Source organism: Melanotaenia boesemani, chromosome 22 (genome assembly GCF_017639745.1).
Source record: "Melanotaenia boesemani isolate fMelBoe1 chromosome 22, fMelBoe1.pri, whole genome shotgun sequence".
Taxonomy (NCBI): Eukaryota; Metazoa; Chordata; class Actinopteri; order Atheriniformes; family Melanotaeniidae; genus Melanotaenia; species Melanotaenia boesemani.
This window is the reverse complement of record NC_055703.1, coordinates 3,987,632-4,011,216: the sequence shown is the minus strand read 5'-3', so window position 1 is coordinate 4,011,216 and position 23,585 is coordinate 3,987,632. Positions and strand designations below refer to the sequence as shown.

At 40.4% G+C, this 23,585-nt stretch overlaps 1 protein-coding gene across 1 annotated transcript; it reads left to right on the top strand.

Annotated features, from left to right (window-relative positions):
• The first annotated feature begins 914 nt into the window (after positions 1–914).
• On the top strand, positions 915–23,361 carry si:dkey-119m7.4 (uncharacterized protein LOC560629 homolog). Its single transcript, XM_041975855.1, has 10 exons — positions 915–1,428; positions 3,616–3,719; positions 3,798–3,952; positions 5,020–5,188; positions 5,321–5,444; positions 9,913–10,022; positions 14,552–14,763; positions 14,841–14,949; positions 16,674–16,886; positions 19,668–23,361. The coding sequence occupies exons 1-10, from the start codon at positions 1,087–1,089 to the stop codon at positions 19,747–19,749; spliced, it is 1,620 nt and encodes a 539-aa protein (XP_041831789.1). The 5' UTR covers positions 915–1,086; the 3' UTR covers positions 19,750–23,361.
• Positions 23,362–23,585: the final 224 nt, after the last annotated feature.

Here is a 23,585-nt window from a genome sequence, read left to right as displayed (position 1 = left end):
GGTTTCTCATGCTACAGGAAGCTTTGATGTAACCACAAGATGGTGCTCCAGTATGTACATACAAAGAAGAGCAGCAGCTGAATGATAGAAGGTGTATGACATTAGCAGATGCACTTTCTGGTTTTTGCAACTACAATGTGGCCATAACATCATCTTGTCTGACTTGCACTTCCTGGAAAATCTTGTGCTGCAATGCCTCGGTTTGTTTTTGTGAACTAGCTCTGTTTTTTGCATCAGCAGACTGAATAGGATTTCAAGAATTACCAAACAATACTGACGTGAACGCTGGAGCCCCACGCCTGATCAAAGAATACCAGAGTTCTCACATTACCCCCCACCCCACCCCTTCAGGGCTCCATTCCACTTTTGTGAATGGTTTTGCTAGCAGTGTTGGCGTAGAGCAGAGAAGAATCACACTGAGCAGCAAACACCAGGAGCCAAGTGATGGTGTGATAAGGTCAGGAAATGATGACTGATGAAGGGGCTGAGTGGTGAAGGCAGCTTAAATCTGCTCCACACTCCACCCACATGGCATCCAGTGCCTGCAGAACAACTTCATACCAGCTGGAATGTGCTCGTCTTTTAGTGCAGCTGAAAACAAACTCAAACATTGCAAACGTCCTTTTAATTCTTGTGCTTTTTCCAAAACTACATAAACATGAAGTTGTTGTCAGTGTGGAGGTGGTTTCACCTCATGAGTTTCCACTGGATCAGGAATGCTGCTGTCAACTGCGGGACTCCCACAAACTCCTGGCTTAAAGTCAAAGTGGGTTATCTCATTTAATCTTATGAAACTGTGTAGGGGTGGAGAGATAAAAGAGCAAGTCCACATCACCCAGCGACTCCTCCCACAACCAGGAAACGCCTCCCTCCTGCTTTAAGTCCACTCCCATCACTCTGAGGTTAGATCACACGCAGACAGCCCCGCTCTTCACTACAAACAGCTGCAGGTCGCTGTCAGAGTGGTTCTCAGCACAGGTGTGACTGCTGCTTCTCTTCCTGTTAATCATCGGCCTCTCTCACCATGTCTGTCAACATCTGAAGCAGTTTTAACATTAAAAGCTGCTCAGGTACAAAGCTAGAAAAATGAATTTTGATGAAGTCCTCAGACTTATTGGAGGCTTTGGGAAGTTCCAGAAGATCCTGTATGTGTGGATCTGTGTACCTCAGATCTTCCTGGCGTTCCACATGCTGGTGTCAGTGTTCACCGGGGCTGTTCCTCCACATTTATGCCGCTCTGCGTGGCCCTCAGCAGGCGATCCAGCCTCTCTGAACTCCAGCCTGCTGAGCGGCCACCCTGACCTGTCCTGCAGCGTCTCCCTGAACCAAAGTGGAGCTGTCACCATTGGAGATGGACGCCCGACCGTGAGCTGCCAGGGAGGCTGGGAATACAGCACGGAGACATTCCAGAGCACCATAGTAACCGAGGTGAGTGAAAACCTGCAGCCTTACTGGCAGCTCCAGGTCCAGGTTTGAGTTTTTTGAACGGTGATGTGTTGGACATAACACTGAGGCTGAGGAATGTGGAGAGGCTTAGCAGGTTTATTACAGCCAGCTCTGCTGATATCTGAGACAGGGCTGAACGATGGACACATGCAGAGAAGGCATCTCCTGAGCCGCCCGGCATGCCCCGCCTGGCACATGAGCATGAGGTGTGAGCAGCCAGCATGGTTACATGACCAAAGCGGCGTGGTTGGACAATGCAGTGTCACATTAACAGGTCTGGTACTTTGGTGGGAAGAATCTGGAGAATCTGGAAGTTTAGATGAAGATGATGGAAAGATGTCCAGCTGGACGAGCAGCTGGGCTTTGACTCAGTCCCCCGAGGCCAGAAGGTCCAGCAGCGGTTACAGTGATAGTTACTTCAAACTGAACTCAGAGAAAACAGAAACTTTATTTGTTGCCCCTGACAGGGTCATCCCAGCACCCAGGTCTTCTGGCTTCCCCCATCCACCCTCATGTGTGGACCCAGGTGTCATTTTTGACCTGGCAGTGTCCTTGGAGTGCTAAAACAGTTTCTTCATCTCCATAATATTTCTAAATTGAAACCTCCCTCCAAGGTTGAATTATTCATGCTTTTATATCCTCGGGTCTAAAGTTTTTTATCAGTCTTCTGACCTGCTTAGATAAAAAGAAACGTAACCACATTCTAATCCTCCAGAACTTTGCTGCAGGCGTCTTAACCAGGACGCACAAAGTGGCCCATTTCAGCCTGTTTTAGCCTCCTTTTACTGGTTACCAGTGACTTTTAGAAGACTTTTAGACTTTTAGAGCCTTTGATGGTCAGATCCCTCCCCACGTCTCTGACCTGCTGCAGATTTACTCCCCGACCTGCAGTTAGGGGTCAGAAGGTCGGATGTTACTACTGGTCCCAAAAACCTGTTTCAAGACTCGAGGCGATCACTCTTATGAAGTGGTCTTCCTCTTTCTCTTCACTACGTGGACACTGTCAATGTATTTAAAAGACTTTAAAACAGGTTTTAAAACAGGTTTGAGGATGGTTTTTATTTTTTTTATTTATTTATTTTCTGTTTTTCTCTTTCTGTATTTTATCAGTCAGGCTTTATTTAAATGTTGCTGTCCTCCAGGTCACTGTACTCCTCAGAGCTTAAATCAAAGACAACTGGACTTCTTTTTTTTTTTTTTTTTTTTTTGTATCCTAAAAACATTTCGCCTCTCACCCAAAAAGGCGTCTTCAGTTCTAAACTAAACTTTATTTATACAGCACTTTTTATACAACATTGTGACTCAAAGTTAAATAAAAACAGAAAAAAGCCAAAAAGTCTATTAGAATATGTCTCGCTCTCTGATCCAGTTTAGCCCAAAGCTAAGCTGAGGAAGCAGTGAGGAACAACCAGACACGAGGTAAAATAGAAAAAAATAAATAAAATACATTAAAACATGCTAAAATGGGCTATAAAAAAAGCTAAAATGCATTCAAACAGACTATTAAAATGATTAAAAAAAACAGAATAAAATGGAATACGAACGAAAAGATCAAAGAAAATATTTTAAAAAAGACAAAATGCAACTAAAATAGTGAAAAATATTATTTCAAATGCTTTTAGAGCAATATAAAGAAAGAGATAAATATGAATAGAAAAAAAAGGTAAAAAATGTGTTGTTTTGTTTTAAAAGCTTTAACATTTCATCCAAACACGGACCAGAGGCAGAGAGCAATGAAAACCCTGTCCAGGCTCGAATTCAGCCCAGACAAAAACTCAGGACCATTAAGACCATTAAGAGCCTTGAAACCAGTACCGAAATGTAAAAATCTGTTCTGAATGTGTCAGGAAGTTGAAGCAGAGGCTTTAAAGCTGCTGTTATATGAGCTCTCTGTCCGGTCCGGATCAGAACCAGTGCAGCTGGGTTCTGGAGGAGCTGCAGGGGTCATTTTATTGTGACTCTGTGGAATTATTATTATTATTGAGGTTGTTGATGTGAAACAGGTTGAGTCCAGCTGGACTTTTATAGCTGTGAACCTTTTAGCCTTTTTTAGCCTGCTGACAATAAAGATGGAGATTTTCTCCCTGAATGTTGCCTGTCCAGTCTGTCATGTTTCTGAGCTGCTCCTGAGGTGGAGTGAATCTGACTTCCTGTGTGTCCTCTTCCCAGTGGGACCTGGTCTGTGACAACGCCAGCCTCAACAACCTGGGCTCGTCCATCTACATGTTCGGCCTCCTCGTCGGAGCAATTGTCTTCGGACACTTGGCTGATAAGTAAGTGGAGAATCCATCCATCTGAAAGAACCAAGTTTTGCATCATTTTAAAAAGATTCCATCATATTTCTTCATCAGATATGGTCGCAGGATCATCATCCTCGTTAGCCTGGCCATCCAAGTCACTTTTGGGGTGGCTGCTGCCTTTGCCCCTAATTTCTACGTCTACAGCGGCCTTCGCTTCATGGTTGGAACGTCCATCTCTGGAGTTATCATGAACGCTTTCGTCCTAGGTCAGTGCTCTGCACATCAGCTCAGTGACTGAACACACAAGCAGAGATATGATGATGAGGCTGTTTATGGAGTCGGGTCATGATTAGGCACTTATACTGGAGATAAAAGGAAGTATTAGTTAAAAACATCAGGATAACCAGAACCAAAACTATCTGCTGTAAGCGCCAAACATACGGCCCGAGGGCCAAAATCAGCCCTCTGCAGGATGAATTTGGTCAATTTTTAAAAAACATAAAACATATTAACTGTAATATATTATTAAAAGTAACTGTAATATTTTGACAAAAGTAACTGTAATTCTTAATGTGTCCACTGTTTAAATGTAAAACATTTTCCAAGGCAGGGGCATAACAAAAATCTAAATTTGGTTTTATATATTAAAAAAATATTTAAAAAAAAACGTTAATTGTGTAACATACATATTGATGAAGTTCTATTAAGAAGGGACAAAAGAAGCAAGCAAGCAAAAGAAATGTATAAAAAATATTTAAAACGAAAATATGGTATACAACATTTTATACAATTTGAAAAAAAGGTCTATCTATCTATCTATCTATCTATCTATCTATCTATCTATCTATCTATCTATCTATCTATCTATATCTATATACAGATATATATATATATATACACATATATACTGTATTTATGTATGTATGTATGTATGTATGTAAATAATTTTACTTCTATATATGAAATATACACTAAAAATATCAAATTTGGTACTGAGGTCAAGTATAAGCTCTCCACAAATTTCAATTCAATAAATGAAAACACCTTAATAATGTTCTTGTACTTCTTTGTACTAACAAAAGTGTTTTCATCATTTATGTGTTATTATGCTGGTGTTTTACTGGCCCGACCCACTGGGGACCTTAGCTGAATGTGGAACCTGGACTAAGATGAGTCTGACTCTCCTGGTTTTGGTGGAAAGACACGTTTCTGAACATTTTGTGTCTTTTTTAGAGGAAATGTTTTATTTCTTCGTGTCAGACATGAATGTGAATCCTAGATCAGCCCAGCCTGGTTTTCCGTCACCGTGTATTCCTGATCTCCTGAAAAACAGGGACAGAATGGACCGGCTTGAAGCAGCGTATGTTGGCTGGGATAATCACAGACTACTTCTTCGGCTTTGGGTACATCTTACTGGCTGGCGTGGCGTACCTCATACGAGACTGGCGTAAGCTACAGCTGGCCATATCAGCACCTGGCTTCCTCTTCATCATCTACATCTGGTGAGTCCTTAAGATTCCCTGAAAACATGACTTTTACAGTGTCTCTAAGAGAAAAGACAGAAAACCTCTGTCTGAGGGTGTAGCCCCTGTATCACCTGATTCAGGTTTTTATGTTTGTCGTCACATTTTCAGGGTTTTACCTAAATCAGCTCGCTGGTTGATGGCGAACGACAGGAAAGAGGAAGCATGGGAAGTGATCCTGAAGGCAGCACAGATGAACGGAAAGCCCGTCACCAAAGACCTGGAGATGTGTCAGGTACTTTGTTTGTTCTTTATCTGTTTTTTATTTCTATTTTATTTGAAAGCTTTCAGAGTTGGAAGCAGGTACTAAATGAAATATTAATATTTCAAATATGGAAAAAGTGAAATACTTATCTAGTATTAATCTTTATGCCCACAATAACTTATACATTATATATATATATATATATATATACATTATATATATATATATATATATATATATATATATATATATATATATATATACATATATTAGTGCTGGGCACGTTAACGCGTTAATTGCGCATTAACTCAACGCTTAATTAACAGCGTTAATTTTTTCATTGCGCAAGACATCATTTGTGTTTACATATTTTTTGGACTTTGTGTAGCTGCTCTTTAAATTGTTTGTTGTCTTAACTGTGTTTGTTGGTGATAGAAATGGTTTTGCTGAGCTGTTAGCTGAGATTCTGGACTTTCTGTGGATACCACACGTTTATAGTTACATCTACAGACCTGATGTTACACCTGGAAACGAGATGTTAACCTCTTAACTCCCGGTAGCGGAGGCTGCATTTGCAAACAAGCTAAGAATGAAAGTTTAGAGAATTTATATCCAGAAATCTGGATAATGAAGCACTGAAGGTGCATGGATGGAAGTTATTGTGCATATTGTGAATATTTCTCTCTCCTCACCATCTAGAAGCTGTGAGATTCTCATCCTGCTTTCTGTCTGTTCACCTGATGCTGATATTCATTACATATTGTTCCTTCTGTGTTTAGAAGGAAGCAGCTTCACAGCTTTAAATTCATCCTGCTGACTTTTTACCTTTTAGTTAGTAAATCCTGAACATTTCATCCTTCTTTCTCATAAATATTTAATTTTATAAATATAAATGAAGAAATATTTTAACTGTTTAAAGAGAAAACTGCTGCTAAACCTGTTTATGTGTTTAGTGCAGGGGTCTGCAGCCTTTCCAATCCAAAGAGCCATTTTTCCCTCAGCCAGCTAAATAAAACTCCTTTAGAGACGCAAATGTTACGAGAACTTTTCAAGAAGGCAACTTAAAATATATTTTTAATGAAGAGCCACCATAGCATATTTGTTATTTTTAAAGAACCACTTATTTGTTTCCATTTTTAAGGTTTTGAAATAAAGAAAAACATAAAACCTTTATAAAAAGAGGATAGAAAGACTCTCTGCTAAGGGATGTAGATATTTGTAGAAAATGATGCAAAAGAAAAAAAAAGTCTCTGGTTTCCAACCTAATGACAAGAAAGATAGATTTAAAAAAAATATTTTAGCCATGTATTTAGAGGCATTGTGGAAGGTCCAGAGAGCCACCTGCAGCTCCAGAGTCACAGGTTGGAGACCCCTGATGTCGTGTTTGTAAACCTAAATTTACTTCATTTTCTTTATATAGCTGCAGGCCGTCTTTGAAAGGAAATAGACATTTTCCGCGTAACAATGCGATTAATCAGGATTAATCGCAGCATGTCATGCGATTAATCGCAGCATGTCATACGATTAATCGCGATTAAAAATTTTAATCATTGCCCAGCACTAATATATATATATATATATATATATATATATATATATATATATATATATATATATATATATATATATATATATGTTTGAAAATATTGAAACTTTCACTGCATTTCATCAGGATATTTAGCATGTCACAAACCATAATACACAATAATAACAATACACAATTTTAATAGGCCATAATACACAATATACATAGTTTTCCACAAACCATCCCCTGATTTCCAAATCCGGTTGGTGTCCACACAGTAAAATTATCTCTGCCTTGTCTTCAGGACTGATAATTAAAACTAGTTCTGTCCTGGTTGAGCTGTTGGAAGTTGTCAGCCATCCATGACTTTATACCTAAAATACAGCTTAAAGGGAAATTCAGTGTTTTATGTGCAACTGAATTCCAGACTGTTGATTTTAAACTCTGAATATGGTCTTTCAGATTTTAGCAATTAGATTTATTTTAAAACATCAGTTTTACACTTAAAATTTACTAAAAAAATAATCTAAAAAAATAATAAAATAATAAAAAAAAAAAATCAGAAGAAATCAATTAAGATATAAAATGTCTTTTTATATCTTAAGTGAAAATGAAATTAGAATCTGGTGAAACAGATTTACTTCTTTACCGTATTATTTAGATAACTTATAAACCAGCTGAGTGCCACCCCTCTATTTATCTATTCATTAACATGTTTATTTCAACAGAATTTCATAGTTAAATAATCATATGAAGTAGATGGCATGCATGCAGGTTTCTGTCCAAGGCTAGCCTGCAACCACTCAGACGTCCAGAGTGAAAGACAGTTGAAACAGGATTGAATTAAAAATGCTGTGAAAAAGATCAGCGTTGAAAATATATGATGTCAAAGGCAGGAAGCAGCAAAAACACAGACGGGAGAAACAAAATGGATCAAATAAATTTAAAGTTTAGTGTGTGTGCAGGTCTATGTCTTTGTTTCAGTGTGATTATATTTACCAATAACTCGTGTTTAACTGTATAAAAGCCTTTTTAGATCCACAAAACAAATTTTATGTCAAACTCTTTCTTTTCATTTGCAGAAGTTTTCGCTTCCACAAAATCTATAAGTGGAAGTGAAGGTTTTATTTTCTGAAACCAGATTGCTGTTCACACAATATTTTGTGTTCAGCTTTAAATGTTGGTTTGACCTACTTCATCAGTCGTCTGCATGACTGTTAAAACCAGATCTGAAATAATAAAAATGAGTCTGTGAGCTTCAGGCGAGCCCCTCTGTGGCTAGACCCGCTCAGCAGGTCTCAGAAAACATCTACAAGTAAAACCTTGTGTTTGTCAGTATTTGTTCCTCTTATTTCTCAGATTCTTCTCTCTGACTGCAGCTGCATGCTCGGCCTCCGTCTGGCAGCTCTGATCACCACAAACTAACGAAGCATCCCCGTTTAGGTTCTCATCGCTCGTACAGAATCTTCCAGAAAGGGTGGGATCAGAGCCAGCACCAGTAAAACCAGCATGGTGGACGTGTCTGCTGCAGATCAAAACAAAAGGAAGTGAGAAATCTGTTGTTTTGTCATGTGAGTGATAGCGAGCTGTAGGAAGAGGACACTTGGTGATGTTTTTATCCGAGGAGGAAGTTTTTCTTCCTGTCATGGTCTGAGATTGTGCAATTCCATATTCCACATTGGTGATGCAGCAGCCATGAACTCATGTGATGGGAACTTCAGCTTCCTTCTTTTGAAATTTGATCGTTTCAATCAGTTCACCAGATAACACCACTTCAGATTCTTATTTTCCACTCAGGGACTTTCTTATATCCATCAGACCAGCTGTCCAGGCTGTTTGGTTTGTAATCTCAGCACAAAGTGTGTGTCTCATAACTGATTGGACACACTGATGAAACAACGTTGTCTCCACGAGTGCTTGATGAATGATTGCTTTCATTTTGGGTTTAGTGTATTTCCCCTACATTACCACATGTGACAAATTTCTTGCTGAAGCATGTCGCTTTGCTGCTGACATGCCGCAGCAGCAGAGACAGTGTTAACGTTAGTCTGAACTCTGACACTGACTTTCATTCAGAGGGTAAACACTTGCACGAGGGTTGTGTGATACGTTAAAGCCCATCAAGCATCCAGCTGTCCACTTTGTAAAGGTAAGGCGTCCCCATTTTTGTGGAGATCAAGTAGTGGTCATCAAACCCAGAAATCTGGAGGTCTAGAACAGTGGTTCCAACCTATTTTCCTTGAGGACACCCTTCAATCAACTACCTAAATGCTGTGGGATCCGGAAAGACCGTCTATGTTCCATGTCCTGTGGTTTAGTGAGGTCAGTTCTGGTTCAGGTCCTGTGGTTTAGGAGGTCATGGAACATAGACGGTCTTAGAGTTAGCTGCTAATGTTGAAACCCACGGTCTTAGTGATAGCTGCTAATGAGAGAGAGCCAACGGTCTTAGCGTTAGCTGCTAATTTGATTGTTGGTAGTTCCTACCAGTGAAACTTAATTTGTGTCCCGATCATAACTAGCTCTGTATAAATGAGAGCCAGGATTTGTCGAGCAGCTAGAAGAACCTGAAATGTGAGATTTCTGGTTCGAAGTGATGAGTCATTGAGGTTTTCTTTCGTCGTGTCGCCATTTTTAGATGTTTTACCGGATGAACTTCTCTGAATTGGACACTTTTCCCAAAATGCTGTTGAGCAGCAATCAGAGCTGCACCTGAACGTCTTGTGTGGGGATATGAATCCAACACACAGATGAGATGTAGAGCTGCTAACGTTTGATGTGAGCAGAAGATATTTAGACCCAACCCATAAACCAGCTTCGTTTCCACTGCAACCCTGCACAGCTGTTTTTAAGACATGGAGGCATTTTTACTTTGCATGAGTTTAGTTTGATAAGAGTCCATCGTTTGAACATGCAAACGCTTCAAACAGCTGCAGTCAGGCTATCAGCTAACTGCTGCTGCTCACTGTGTTTCAGCACATCTATAACACTGAGGAAAAAGCCACGTTGAAGAAGAAGTACTCCTTCCTCGACCTGGTACGGACTCCAAATATGAGGAAGCAGTCTCTGATCGTCTTTTATCTCTGGTGAGTATTTCCTGAAACTGTCCTCTCTCTGTCTTTCATTTATCTCTGGATTATCCAAATCCATGAAGGCCCAAATCTGGGAGGTTGTTCGTCCAAACACTGTATGAAGAATTACTGTTTAAATGGATGCTGTGATTGACAGTAATGATCCTATTGAGCTGGATGTTAACTGAACTCAATCTTCTTAAAACCATCATTTCAACAGAAACTGCTTCAGAAAGTCTTTTTTTTTTCAGAAAATGGATATCGTGATGTCTTGCGTTAGTCAAGAGGCAGTCCTTGACTGCAACCATCCAGGACTGGAGTTTATGACCCTGTTTTAAGGAGAGAGTCAGGGTTTTAGCTAAACAAAATTAGTGTACATATCTTTAGTTTTCAGTGTGTTTAACTGGAGGTTAGAGTCCCTGCACCACTGACCCAGTAGTGGTGGACTAAAGGTCCTTTTATGCTTCCTTACAAACGTAAATAGGAATGTCCGTTTCAAATGTTGTCATTGGTTCCCGGCCTCATACCTTCATGTGTCTTTTACGTTGCCATGGTTGTTTTGTCAGTTCCTCCACTGGTGGGCAGTGCTGAGTTCAGAGTTCCCTCGGCTAGCCGACGTCAGTTTCAGAGACTTTTAGTAATGCTCCGCTATGAAATTGTTTCCCACTGCCCCGAAACAGTCATATATAGCCTTTCTTCAAAAACCTGCACAATTTCGACTGCTGTTGTCCTCGTCTTCACTCTTCTTCTGCCTTTTTTCTTTTCTTCCTGATCCTTCTCCTTCCCTGGTTTGTTTCTTTGGCTGGTTGCTTGCCAGCTAGTCTGCTCAGGACTGCTCCCACGACTTCTAGTGGTATTGCTGTGATTTCTGCGTCAAGCGGCGGATAGCTAACCAATGCAGTAGATGGCTAGTTGGTTTTAAAGTAGCTACAGCATGAAAATGTGGAGAAATAAATCCTGGAACCAGTCTTGTTTGGTAGAGGAAGATATAAGAATGAGGAGAAACTGAGATATTTCTTACTTTTAGTAAAGAGGAAGGACACAGATCAGACCCCAGACCCAGTATCAGCAGCCCCACAGCTCCCAGCATGGAGCAAGAGCCACAAACGGACTTTGTTTACGTGATTTCATGAGAATAACTGCTGTTATTCATATGTTTGAAATAATGAGTTAAAAGCTGGACAGTGCAACCTCCTCCAGACCCTTGCTGCCCTGACAGATTTATGTTGGTCAGCAGGTGACACACCCACCTGTCTGTCTCACTGTTCATGTAAGCTCATGTAAGAGCAGCTGGATGGAGGATTTTCTGACTTTGCCTTCTGTGAATCACCCCCCTCCAACCCCCGGTATCACGTTAACAAGCTGTCCATTCACTGAATGCCAAGCAGGCCTCATTATTTTAAAGCTGGAGCAGTGTTGTTGGAGCTCATTAAAGAACCTGTTTTTCTTACAGCACAAGATTTAAAGACTCAGATTATCCAAACACAAGTTTTTGTGTGTTTTTTCTGCTCGTCTGTACATCCCAGACTCCTCCTTGCATGGTTTTCCAGAATATTTTTCCTCGTCAGCAGTTTTGCTGAGACAGAATAAAAATTCCAATAAACCTCAGAAGGATGCCTCTCTGCTTCTTCCTGGTTTTCCATGCATGATTCATGGAGCTAACTTCACTGAATAAAATCTTTGATGTACAGTTGGGATTATCTTATCAGACAAAGTGGCAGCGTGGTCTGAAGGATGGAAAACATCGTCCGACCTTGGCCAGCCCGTGACCATGTAGCAAGAAGCACCACGACAAACCTAAACAGCAGAAGCTCTCCGGCTCCGGAGGAAAACAGGAGGGGCCGGCTCTTTTTGTGGCTTTCCTACATTCCTGACACAGTCTGGAATCTTCTCCTCTATGCACATGCAGATCTAGGAAATTTTACATGGGGTGGCAAAGGACAAGTAAGAGGTCTGGGCAGAGTGGCGTTGGACGCCCTCAGTGCAGAATGTGAAAATAGCCCATATGTAAATCAGGAAACAAAGAGATCCACAAAACCACTTCAAAGCTATTTATGATATTGTTATCCCTTCTAGGAAAACAACAACTATACTGAGGCTTAAGTAAAAATGGATTCCTCAAAATAATGAAGTTAAACTCCAGCCCAGGACAAACATCAGCCGTCTCTTCTAGGAGAGCTAAAGACGACAATTATTGTGCTGTGCATCAAAAACTCTCACAAACATCCAAATCTGATGCTTTTGCACGGTTTCGCAACACTGAGGTCAACTACACAATTACATTTTCATATATCTATAAAAATATATAAAGAATGACTAGTAGAATTATTACACAGTTTCTCAGTGTTTCTCTTGTAGAATTTGCATCATATTTAGTCACACATGTTTTTTCTTTTTGTTTGTTTGTTTGTTTGTTTGGTTGGTTTTTTTGTTTTGTTTTGTTTTTTTTTAACATAATTTTATTGTGGAAAATCTAAATTCTGCACTGGAATTTCTACAGAGAATAAAAAGCTAACATGTGGTCCCGCTGGGTGGAGTCTGTACCACCATTCTCTCCATCCTCTTCCTCCTTTTCACTCTGCTTCTCGGCCCTGTTTCTGAATCTGAAACCTTCTTTTCTTCATCCCTCACACTGGTATTTTCCTCAGCTTCCCTTCGCTCAGCGCTCTTCTTTCACTTTGACCTTGCTGGTCTCGCCACCATTCTTTCCTCATTTCTCTCCTCGTTTTCCTGCTCATTCCTCACATTTTTCTCCACTTTAAAATGTTCTTTTCATTGTGGCAGCTTGTAAGAATCAAGATTAGAAAGTGATCATGCAGAACCAAAAGAAGCCTGTAACAATCTGAAATTATTCATCACAAGCATAATAACAGTTATATTTAATGACTTATTGTCATTGTAGCCTGTTAATTCTTTCCCCAGTCTGACCGGCAGGATGGAACCTGGATTAATTGATCAGCTTTATTGATGTGATATTGATCGTACAGAACTGTCTCTGAAACTTCGGCCCCAACAGAAACTCTCCAAACCTTTTGCCAAACCTTAAATCTTGTGAATCTGTCTTTTATTTCAGTGCTATGAGAGGCATTTGCACATACAACAGATGTGTTTTTATACGTATAATGTAAGTACATAAAAGTTGGGGGGGAGCTGCTGGGGAGGGCACAGCTGTAAAGTATGGGGACAGTTGCCCCCCCCCCCCGTAAATCCGCCTCTGCATCTCTGCTGCCTTTTTATCATCTTTGCGTAGGTCCGTGTGATGATGATGACCTTACTGAGATAAGGGAAGCTAGCAGCTGATATGATAACAGGTTTAAGATGTCACAGTTATTTTGGCATGTTGCTACTTGCGTGTTGTGTTTAGTTAACACGCATCACAACACAACATCTTCACTTAATCATGTCCTGAAAGCAACAAACTGTCAGAAAGCAAATGTCTGAGTTATCTGACCTTCCTCCTGGATATTTAATGAAACATTTTAAGTTCCTGCTCGTATTGAAACATCCCTGAAAAAGCCAATGGTGTGACCATGAAAAGGACAAATGTGAGAAAACTTCATTAAATGTTTGTTTCCTGTCTGAAGCCCAACAACTCCAGCAGCTGAATCCTCTAAATAGTTCTGTATTAAAAAGGGAAGGTCTGTGGTTACGGGAGGTTGAGGCTTATGAAAGCTTCCAATGGAAGCTTATGAAAGCCTGGAAATTCCCTTCTTTAGTACCATCCAGTGGCTGATTTAGGAATTACACTGGAAACAATCCAATGATTTGGATTTAATTACCAACCAGGATTTTTCAGTAGCGTCAGTGTCTGCAGGACGAACATGAATGTCAGCAGGTTTCTGGTCATCTGGTGCTGTCCAGATAATGACGGGAATATTTCAATAAAAATAACTAATATTTTAATGAACGTAACTTTAATATTTTAATTTAAGTAACTGTAATTTCTAATGTTTCCAGGTTTCATCTTTTCTCTTTGAAAGTTAAACATTTCCAGGGCAGCAGGAGAACTTGTTCCATCTTTACCACCTTTCTGACTTCATAGATGTGACTTCAGACATTTTTTTAATGTTTATATATTAAATATATGCACTTACATATATATATATATATATATATATATATATATATATATATATATATATATATATATATATATATATATATAAGTGCACCTTCCTGATAAAGGTATAAAATGCTCCCTAAGCAGGGACAAGGCAATAATAACCTATATAATTTTCAATTTTATAAATAAAATCTTAGAAAATAAATAAATAATGTAATTGTGCAGCTCAGTGAAGATGAAATGATTTTTTTTATCCAAACATTTTTTATAGTCGTTTCTAAAACGATGGTTCATCCAATGTAAACATCTTGATGATGAACCTGTACTAAAGCAAAGAGCAAAATGTGGATTTTTTATTGTTTCCAGGTTATTATGCTGTTATTCTGCTGTTCCGACCCACTGGAGGCCGGACTAGGCTGAATGTGGAACCCAGATTAAGATGGGTCTGACTCCTCTGTCCTCTCTTTGCTCCACGTCTCAGGTTTGTGAACGTCCTGGTGTACTACGGCCTGTCCCTCAACATCTCTGACTTTGGGATGAACATCTACCTGACCCAGCTGATCTTCGGTTTGGTGGAGATGCCTGCGCGGACCATCACCCTCTTCACCCTTAACCGCTCGCGCAAGATCTCTCAGCTGGCCTTCCTCACGGTGGGGGGCTCGGCCTGCCTGCTGACCATCTTCATCCCCGCCAGTACGCTCACACACACCAACATGCTGTCGCCTCTTTTCCTCAAGCTGCTTCCTCACCTTCCCTGACTTCTCCTTTAGACCTGTCCATCTTCCGAACGGTCCTGGCCATGATTGGAAAGTTTGGAATCACGGCCTCTCTGTCTATTATCTACGTCTACTCGGCTGAGGTGTTCCCCACGGTGATCAGGTGAGTGTTTTCATGCCCATGACATCCTGCATGTGGTCCTGAGCAGGTTGCATCATCTGTATTTCGTAACTGGTGCAGAGTGTTGTGTTGTAACTGGAATGTGATGCCAGCACAGCCATTTGGGGGGGCTGTTACACGCTGTTGGCAGCTGAGAGACTTTTTAAAATAGAAGCAGCTTCCTTCTGAGGCGTTATCCAGGTCACTGATCAGTCAGGCTCATATTTATCCCGCAGCTTTAAGTGGTGATGTCATAGTTTTTACAGTTAAAGCTTTGAAAAGTTTGTCAAATCCAAAATATTTCGCCATTTGTTGGTCAGACTTCAATCTCATTCTGCAGTGATGCAACAGCCCGACCCACTCTGTGAATAAAAACACCCAATAGTAATCACTCACTCCCCATCTACTCTATTTATTTATCTATCTATTTATATATATATATATATATATATAAATAGATAGATAATAAATGTGGTTTCAATTTAGAAAGACAGCAAAGGTAAGACATTTTATGACTATGTTTTACAAGCATGCAGCATAAATCGGGTCGTCTTCTGCCTCTGGTTCGGTGAACCACACATGTTTATAGTTACATTTAAACATCTGACGCTACACCTGAAAACGAGATGTTAACCTCTTAACTCCCGGTAGCGGAGGCTGCAGGTGCAGTCAAGCTAAGAATGAAAGTTTAGAGAAATTATAGGCCAGAAATCTGGATAATGAAGCAGTGAAGGTGCATGGATGGAAGTTATTGTGCATATTGTGAATATTTCTCTTTCCTCACCATCTAGAAGCTGTGAGATTCTCATCCTGCTTTCTGTCTGTTCACCTGATGCTGATATTCATCACATATTGTTCCTTCTGTGTTTAGAAGGAAGCAGCTTCACAGCTTTAAATTTATCCTGCTGACTTTTTACCTTTTAGTTAGTAAATCCTGAACATTTCATCCTTCTTTCTCATAAATATTTGATTTTATAAATATATATGAAGAAATATTTTAACTGTTGGTGTTTAAAGAGAAAACTGCTGCTAAACCTGTTTATGTGTTTAGTGCAGGGGTCTGCAGCCTTTCCAATCCAAAGAGCCATTTTTCCCTCAGCCAGCTAAATAAAACTCCTTTAGAGACGCAAATGTTACCAGACTTTTCAAAAAGGCAACTTAAAATATATTTTTAATGAAGAGCCACCATAGGATGTTTGTTATTTTTAAAGAACCACATTTTTCTTTCCATTCTTAGATTTTATATAAAAAAAATAAAATAAAATAAAAAACCTTTATAAAAAGAGGATAGACATGGATGTAGACATTTGTGAAAAATTATGTAAAGTAAAAAAAAAAAGTCCCTGGTTTCCAAACTAATGACAGGAAAAATAGATTTAAAATAATATTTTAGCCATGTATTTAGAGGCATTGTGGAAGGTCCAGAGAGACACTTGCAGCTCCAGAGTCGCAGGTTGGAGACCCCTGATGTCGTGTTTGTAAACCTAAATTTACTGCATTTTCTTTATATTTGCTACATAGTAAATAGTGCTGCTGTTTTCTCTATAATCCACTCAGCATCACCGACTCGCTTCCCTCGCCTCTCCTCCCTACCAGCTGTTGTTCCAGCTGGAAGCAGGTTTAAGCGTTCTTTCTGACCTGGTGCTTGTCGCAATCTTGCGACTTTAACACTTGAAGGGTTAAGTCCAGGTCTAACTAAGGTCTTTTGTCTTCTCAACACTCTGCAGACAAAATGGAATCGGCATTGGCTCCATGTGTGCACGATTTGGGGGTGTCCTGGCTCCCATGATGTACCTGTTGAGGACCATCAGCCCTCATGCTCCCATGGTTCTCAGCGGCCTCTGTCCCCTGATTGGCTCCGCCCTCACCTTGCTGTTACCTGAGACAGCCAACAAGCCTCTCCCTGACACGATTGAGGATGTGGAAGGAGGCAGCCTCAGGTTAGACTGTGCTGTTTTTACCTTTCTGTCTTCATCTGCTCATCACCTGTCCAGCCGTCTTTTGTCTCCACTGATGTTTTCTGCCAGTGAACTGGTGGAAACTGTAAACTGGCATTAAACGGTATGCTTGTTAACCAAAGGGTGTCCAAAACCAGCATCAGCCTGGACAGCCACACCACCAGTTCCGAAGTCTTTCAGATAAATTGTTATTGCCTGATGTCACAAATTTGCTCCAAACCACTTCTGGCCTTTTATGATTTTTATCTCTTTTTATCTAATTAATTTATTCTATTTCCTATTATTTATTTATGTATGTATTTTTATTATTCATTTGTTTATATTTATTTATTCTTATTTATATTATTACTTATTTGTTAATTATCTTCATTATCTGTATTGTTTCGTCCATTAATGGTTGTGGGGCAGCTGGAACCAAACCCAGCAATTAACAGGTGAGAGGCAGGTACACCTGGACAGGTCGGCAGTCCATCACAGGGCTGACACAGAGAGACAAACAAGCAGTTAACCTAGCATCATGTCTTTGGACGGTGGGAGGAAGCCGGAGCGAACCCATTTTAATATTTATTTGTATTTTTTTATTTTTTTATTTTATTATTTTTTGTACTGTATTTATATTGGAGGTACTCTTTGGGAGGACATCAGAGAAACAGGACATGTTAGAGATCATCATTGACCACCAAATGTCCTCAGAACCTTGCGTCCCTGAGACGGAGATGTTTCCAGCACCAGTTAAAGCCCCGCGGAGACGAGAAATATTCAGTTTCACATCACAACAGCTGCTTTGTGTCATTGTTGGGTGGCAACAACGTTTTGTATGACTGAGTTTCTCATCCAGCCTGCTAGTCGTGTTTCTCCATTTACATCCAAATGTGGCTCAGACTTCATCACCTCTCAGTCAGGATTTCATTCAGGCTGTGTCGAGGCACAATAAACAAAGAATCCACTGTTGTAGAATTTTTCTGCACAAAGACACGATGAGGTACAAGTAAAAATTCTGATCAGAATGAACAGTCAGTAAAAAGCATGCAGTTCTAGGCAGTGTTCCCGAGGTCAGGTGGCATGCTGCTTTTTACATAACACAGTATCAACACAACAGAACACAAGAGGTCTAGATGTCTAGCTAGGCCTTATCTGGCCTCTGTTCCCAAGTGACACACCACCGCAAGCCAGGCCACAGGAGGGCGTCCACAGGCAGCGCTGCAGTCAGAGCAGAGCCTGCAGTACTCCTCCCCGACCAGCAGAGGGCTGGTGGAAATCCTGCTGAACCAGCTTCAAAACTATGCTAAGTTTTAAACTTAGTGCACTTTACTGAGTAACTAAAGAAAATTATATCTGTTATGAAATAATCTTGCTCTCATCAGCGTTTCCAGATCTTTGACAGCAGAATGATGTCACACAGCACACAATCAGAGTGATCAGCTGATATAACTGTTACCTTCCACTGATCGATAAAGTCAAATAAAAGAGTTTCAGTAGAGTAAAAACTCAAATGAGCTCTATCCCATCTGGTTTTATTCTATGAAGTCTAGAAGTGTCTGCAGCAAAGCTGGGAGAAAAGAGGACACCTGCAGCAGAGACCTGAGGCTGGGACTCCGAATAGTGATTTTAGCTTCATAGTAAATACTGTAGATTGTCATGACAGTATTTTTCTTGCCTTCTTTCCATGTGCACATGCTGCTTTGTGTACGATGGAAGTGTGCATGTGTTTTTTTCTTTCTCTCTTTCCTAGCTTGTCCTGTCCAGCATGGTGGTGGCAGAATGATGGTCTGGTGGTTGTGTTGTACTGAACAAATTTGCTTTGCCAAGAAAAGCTTTATGGATATAAGGCTCGTCTTGATAATCTTGTATGTATGTGTGTGTGTGTGTGTGTGTGTGCGTGTGTATGTATGTATGTTTTTTTTTTTTGTATAGATACACAACAAAAAACAAACATGCATCACAACAACAACTAAAGCATCTCTTCCTGGACCTGACAGGAAAAAAAGAGGAGAAGTAAAAAAAAGTAGTAACGACAAGTAAAACTGAAAGTAGAAAAAAGGAAGATGAAAAAAAGATCCAGTAAAACAATGAGCTTCAATCCAACCTAACACCAACCAGCTGCTACACCTGTACAGAAACACAACAGAGAATTTCCCACAGCTTTTACAGTTAAACTAAGCTGACAACCATCAGGAGTTCCTAAAAATTAATCAAGACAACAAATAAATAAATACATACATACATAAATAAATAAATGACCCAGAACAGCCTGGTCACCTGGCCCTGGCCAATGCCCACCAAGCCAGGTCCCACCAGGCGACCCCATCCGACCCCAATAAAAACAATATTTGGGTAAATAAATAAAATATGTAAATGTGTAACCGGGGCAAAATTTTGTTTCAACTTGTTTTGTTTCAAACGGATATTTCATTCAATGCAAACCCCTTGACAACATACTTGTACATCTTTCTACTAAAATAAAGAGAAAATGTGGGGTTTTCATTATTTATTGGTTATTGTGCTGTTATTCTACTGGTCCGACCTGCTGCATGTGGACTCCCCTACTCTACACTTCTCCCCATGGTTCTGTCCTCACAAATTGGGATATGTCATTTCTGGAATTGACTTAAAAACACAGATAATTGTCATTGATGATGACATGTGGATAAAGTTCCAGAAATGGTAATGGATAAAAGATTTTAGTGTCTTTCTGCTGTTATTGCAGCTGTTTTGACACCAGAGTGATTCATGAAGCTGTTTCCTTCTTGTTTTCTCTGTCAGTGATGAGGAAGACGGCGTGAAGACGGGCATCTTCGACGACCCTGCCAGAAACGCCGCTGTCTGCAGCACCAGGATGGATTAGTTTCAGACCACAGCAGCTCTCAGTATTTTCTATGTTTTTTTAAAGACATAAGTCTGTGCTTCCAGTGGAAGTCTCAGTTAGACTTTGTTTTTATGGGTCTTTGCAAGTTACCCACACTGAATACTAAAACAGAAAACATTCTTGCTATTTTTTCTGTTTGTTTTATATGCAGTTTGTGTCCATTACTGTTTGTTCACCTCAGTTTATACAGATCTGAAAGTAGAATAAACCTCAGTATTCTACTGAGAATACTTCAAGTAGATATATCTGTGAAGCAGCTGTATATTATGTCTTTCATCCATGAAGTTTATACTTTATTCCCTAACACCTGAGATATATGAGTGTGACTTAGTACACCTTCAGGCTTCTGTGGTGTTTGAGTCACTTCAGAGCCACGAACTACTGATGCAGTCTTCCAATCATTTCCTCCGTCTGCACGGTCCTGAGAAAAACTTTTTCTAGCCAGCCCGTGCAACAGAAACCAAACTTTTCCACTGGTGTGTCTTCACTAGCATCTATTTTAAACATATTAAATAAATCAATTACATCTGACACAAAACAGAAAAAGAAGCCAACTCTGAGTATATATATAAAAGAAGCTGGACTTCCACAGCCGACTGATGTGGTGACAGAACGAGGACTTTTTTCAGGCCCCCAGTGATATTTTAGACACTTGTGTTCTTCGCTCTCTGCCAGTAGTTTGGTTTTGGCCCGTTTCCTGATTCCTTATGTGTACCCCGGTGAAAAACACCAGCTCTGTGAAGAAATGGTTTTCCCAGCTTGTTGTGAAGGGCCGTGCCTGGTCTGCAGGAGGCCCTGACTTACCTCCCAACATTCATGTTGGACCTGACTTGTTCTGGCTCATCAGTGTTATTGTTCTGTCATTAATCTGTCATTCAGCAAGCAGAAGTGATCAAGGTGTGAGGGTGTGGTTAAAGGCAGGTGGAGGTGTATAAGACTTTCGATTTCAAGCTTTTAGGCAGTAGAATCACTTGCAACGTTTTGGTGTTTTAACTGAACTCTTCAGATATTTAAGTGTTTATTTTTGCTATTACTTTTTCTGTTTGAAATTTCAAGAGTCTAAAAGTGATGTTTAAAAATTTCAAATAAATCAGAAATTCTGTTGCAAATTTTTAACACTGCATATAGCCTCTTGAATTTGAGCAATTCAGTTTATTATTTCTCCAGTCCTTGTATCAGAGCTTGGTCCACATTGCCGGCAGTAAGGTAAATCGGATTAGTTTCAAAGTGACTCCACCAAGGTTGCTCTTTGTCAGTCGAGGTGTTGAGGGGATCCGGTTTGGTGGCTTTAGGATTGGGTCTCTGCGTTTTGCTGAATATGTGGTTCTATTAACGTCATCAGACCGTGATCTTCAGCTCTCACTGGAGCGATTCGAAGCAGAGGGTTAAGCAGCTAGGATGAGAACCAGCACTTCCACATCCAAGACCATGGTCTTCAACCAGAAAAGGGTGGAGGGCCTTCTCCTGGTCGGTAATGAGGTCCTGCCCCAAGTAGAGGAGTTCAAGTATCTTGGGGTCTTATTCAGGAGGGAGGGAAGGATGGAGCGGGAGATTGACAGGCGGATCGGTGCGGCGTCTGCAGTGATGTGGACTCTGCATTGGTCAGTTGTGGTGAAGAAAGAGCTGAGCTGAAAGGAGAAGCTCTGGATTTACTGATCCAGCTATGTTCCTACCTTTACCTATGGTCACCAGCTGCAGATAGTAACCAAAAGAACGAGAAATTAAATAAGTTTCCTCCTCAGGATGTCTGGATTGTCCTTTAGAGATAGGGTGAGAAGCTGACTCATCCAGAAGGAAATCAAAATAGAACTGCTGCCCCTCCACATCCAGATGAGCTGGTTGAGCACCTGGTTAGGATGCCTCCTGACACCTCCCTGGTGAGGTGTTCTGGACACGTCCCACCAGTTAGAGACCCCGGGAAGGCCCATGACAGCCAGAGGGACTATGTCTCTTGGCTGGCCTGAGGATGCCTCAGGATTCCCCCAGAGGAGCTGTAAGAAGTGGGGGGAGCAAGGGAAATCTTCCCTGCTTAAGCTAGGTACACACATAAAGATTATCTGGCTTTTTTTCCTGATTTTGCCCTTACTGACCAAGGACAGCAAATGCCCGATTATCTTACGTCTTAAAAGATTATACTAAAAGATAATGCTATGGTCTGAGGTGTGTTAACGTAAATTCGTCCTGACAATCGGCTCTGAAAAGGGTCGTGGCAAATAATCGCAAATATTGTTCAGTATTTACAACCAAAACTCATCACGTGTGAGTAAAGCCGACGACTCCTGAGTTGTGTCTGTGTGGATGGTGACGTGGAACGGAACGTAGCCAATCAGAGAGCGAGCTAGTGTTAATTTTATCAGCCATTAAATTTAGTGTCAGTTTTAGTCCAGTTTCAATCGTGCTTATTAGTTTTTATCACATTAAGTCAACCTCATCCCCTTTTTATTTAGTCAAGATTTGGTTGACTTTAAGTCGAGCATTTTAGTCTTTATTTTAGTCCAAGAAAACATAATTTTATTTGTGTAGTTTTAGTTTTTTAACAAAAACTGTCAACATTTTAGTCTAGTTTTAGTCCGAACAATCATTTTACCCTTTTACTTTTATTGTCAGCAGATAATATTGAACATTGTTAGTAGTAAATTACATTGTTAAATGTAGTTTAACATTGGTGGTCCCATGACCACTATCATTATTTGATCATGTATGTCCTCTGCCATGCTGGGAGTTGTGTTTTCCGGTTGCTGCCATGGTTCTTCCTTGTTTTTGTTAGATCACATTTGATCACGCAAGATTTCTGGCTCAGAGAACTAGATTCTAGATCGGCTGCAGGACAGAATCATTATGTACGATCAAAACTGTTCAATGTACCCAGCTTTAGGCCAAAACTCTGAGATTGGATGGATGGATTTTCAAATATCTGTTTTGGACTCTTGAATTTCAAACTTTGAAAAAATTATAGCAAAAATAGGTCATTAAAAGTCTGAAGAGTTAAATGAAGATACAAAAAAAAATCTTTTCACTACATAAAACTTTACTGTTTGAAATTAAACATCTGGTGAAATGTGAAACGGCTAAAGCCAGATGGAGGCGTGGTTAAAGCCAGGTGGAGGCGTGGTTAAAGCCAAGTGGCAGTGTAAGCATGGCTAGATAGGGGAAGGCGTGGCTAAAGCCAGTTGTGGTGTGGATAAATGAAGACTGGCATGGTGAAAGACAGGTGTAGGGGTGGCTAAATGTATTAGCGGCAAGGCTAAATACCAGTGGAGATGTTGTTAAATGCAGTAAGGGCATGAGTACAGCCAGGTGTATGTGTGGAGACGTGGTTAAATGCCGTAGGAGCATGCTAAAGGCAGGTGGAGGTGTGCAGCATGCAGAGTTTCTACAGTGTTTACAGTGAAAACCAGCGGTAGAAACTGTCTCTGAGAAGTTACATCTTCTCTGACAACTCGTCAACAAGTACTTGATACGCTACCTGAAAAACATGTTTTACACGACACAGATGTGCAGCCATATATTTTGACATTTACATGTGATTTTGCTCACGATGATGTTTGTTTTTATTGACTGTAGTTGTACAATAAAGATTTGTTAAGAGAATGTTTGTCTTTCTTCTGTGAGCATTTATAGAGATGCAGCTGAGGTTCTGCGCGAAGAAGAAATGTGACCTCTAACAATATGTATCACGGGGAGATGGGGCCCGGATCGTGACTGAGGGCGGGACCACAAGAGCCCACTGGTAGACCAACCCAATTCCCAAAGAATGGTCTAGGGCTCCCTATTACGGAGTACGCAAGTTGGATCTGGCCATTAATTTATAGAAA

Excerpts from the sequence above, each read along its gene's own strand:
- si:dkey-119m7.4 (XM_041975855.1), top strand. The coding sequence starts at position 1,087 with ATGAATTTTGATGAAGTCCTCAGACTTATTGGAGGCTTTGGGAAGTTC. Across the intron at positions 5,189-5,320 it reads CTCTTCATCATCTACATCTG|GGTTTTACCTAAATCAGCTC; the intron begins GTGAGTCCTTAA and ends TCACATTTTCAG. Across the intron at positions 5,445-9,912 it reads AAGACCTGGAGATGTGTCAG|CACATCTATAACACTGAGGA; the intron begins GTACTTTGTTTG and ends ACTGTGTTTCAG.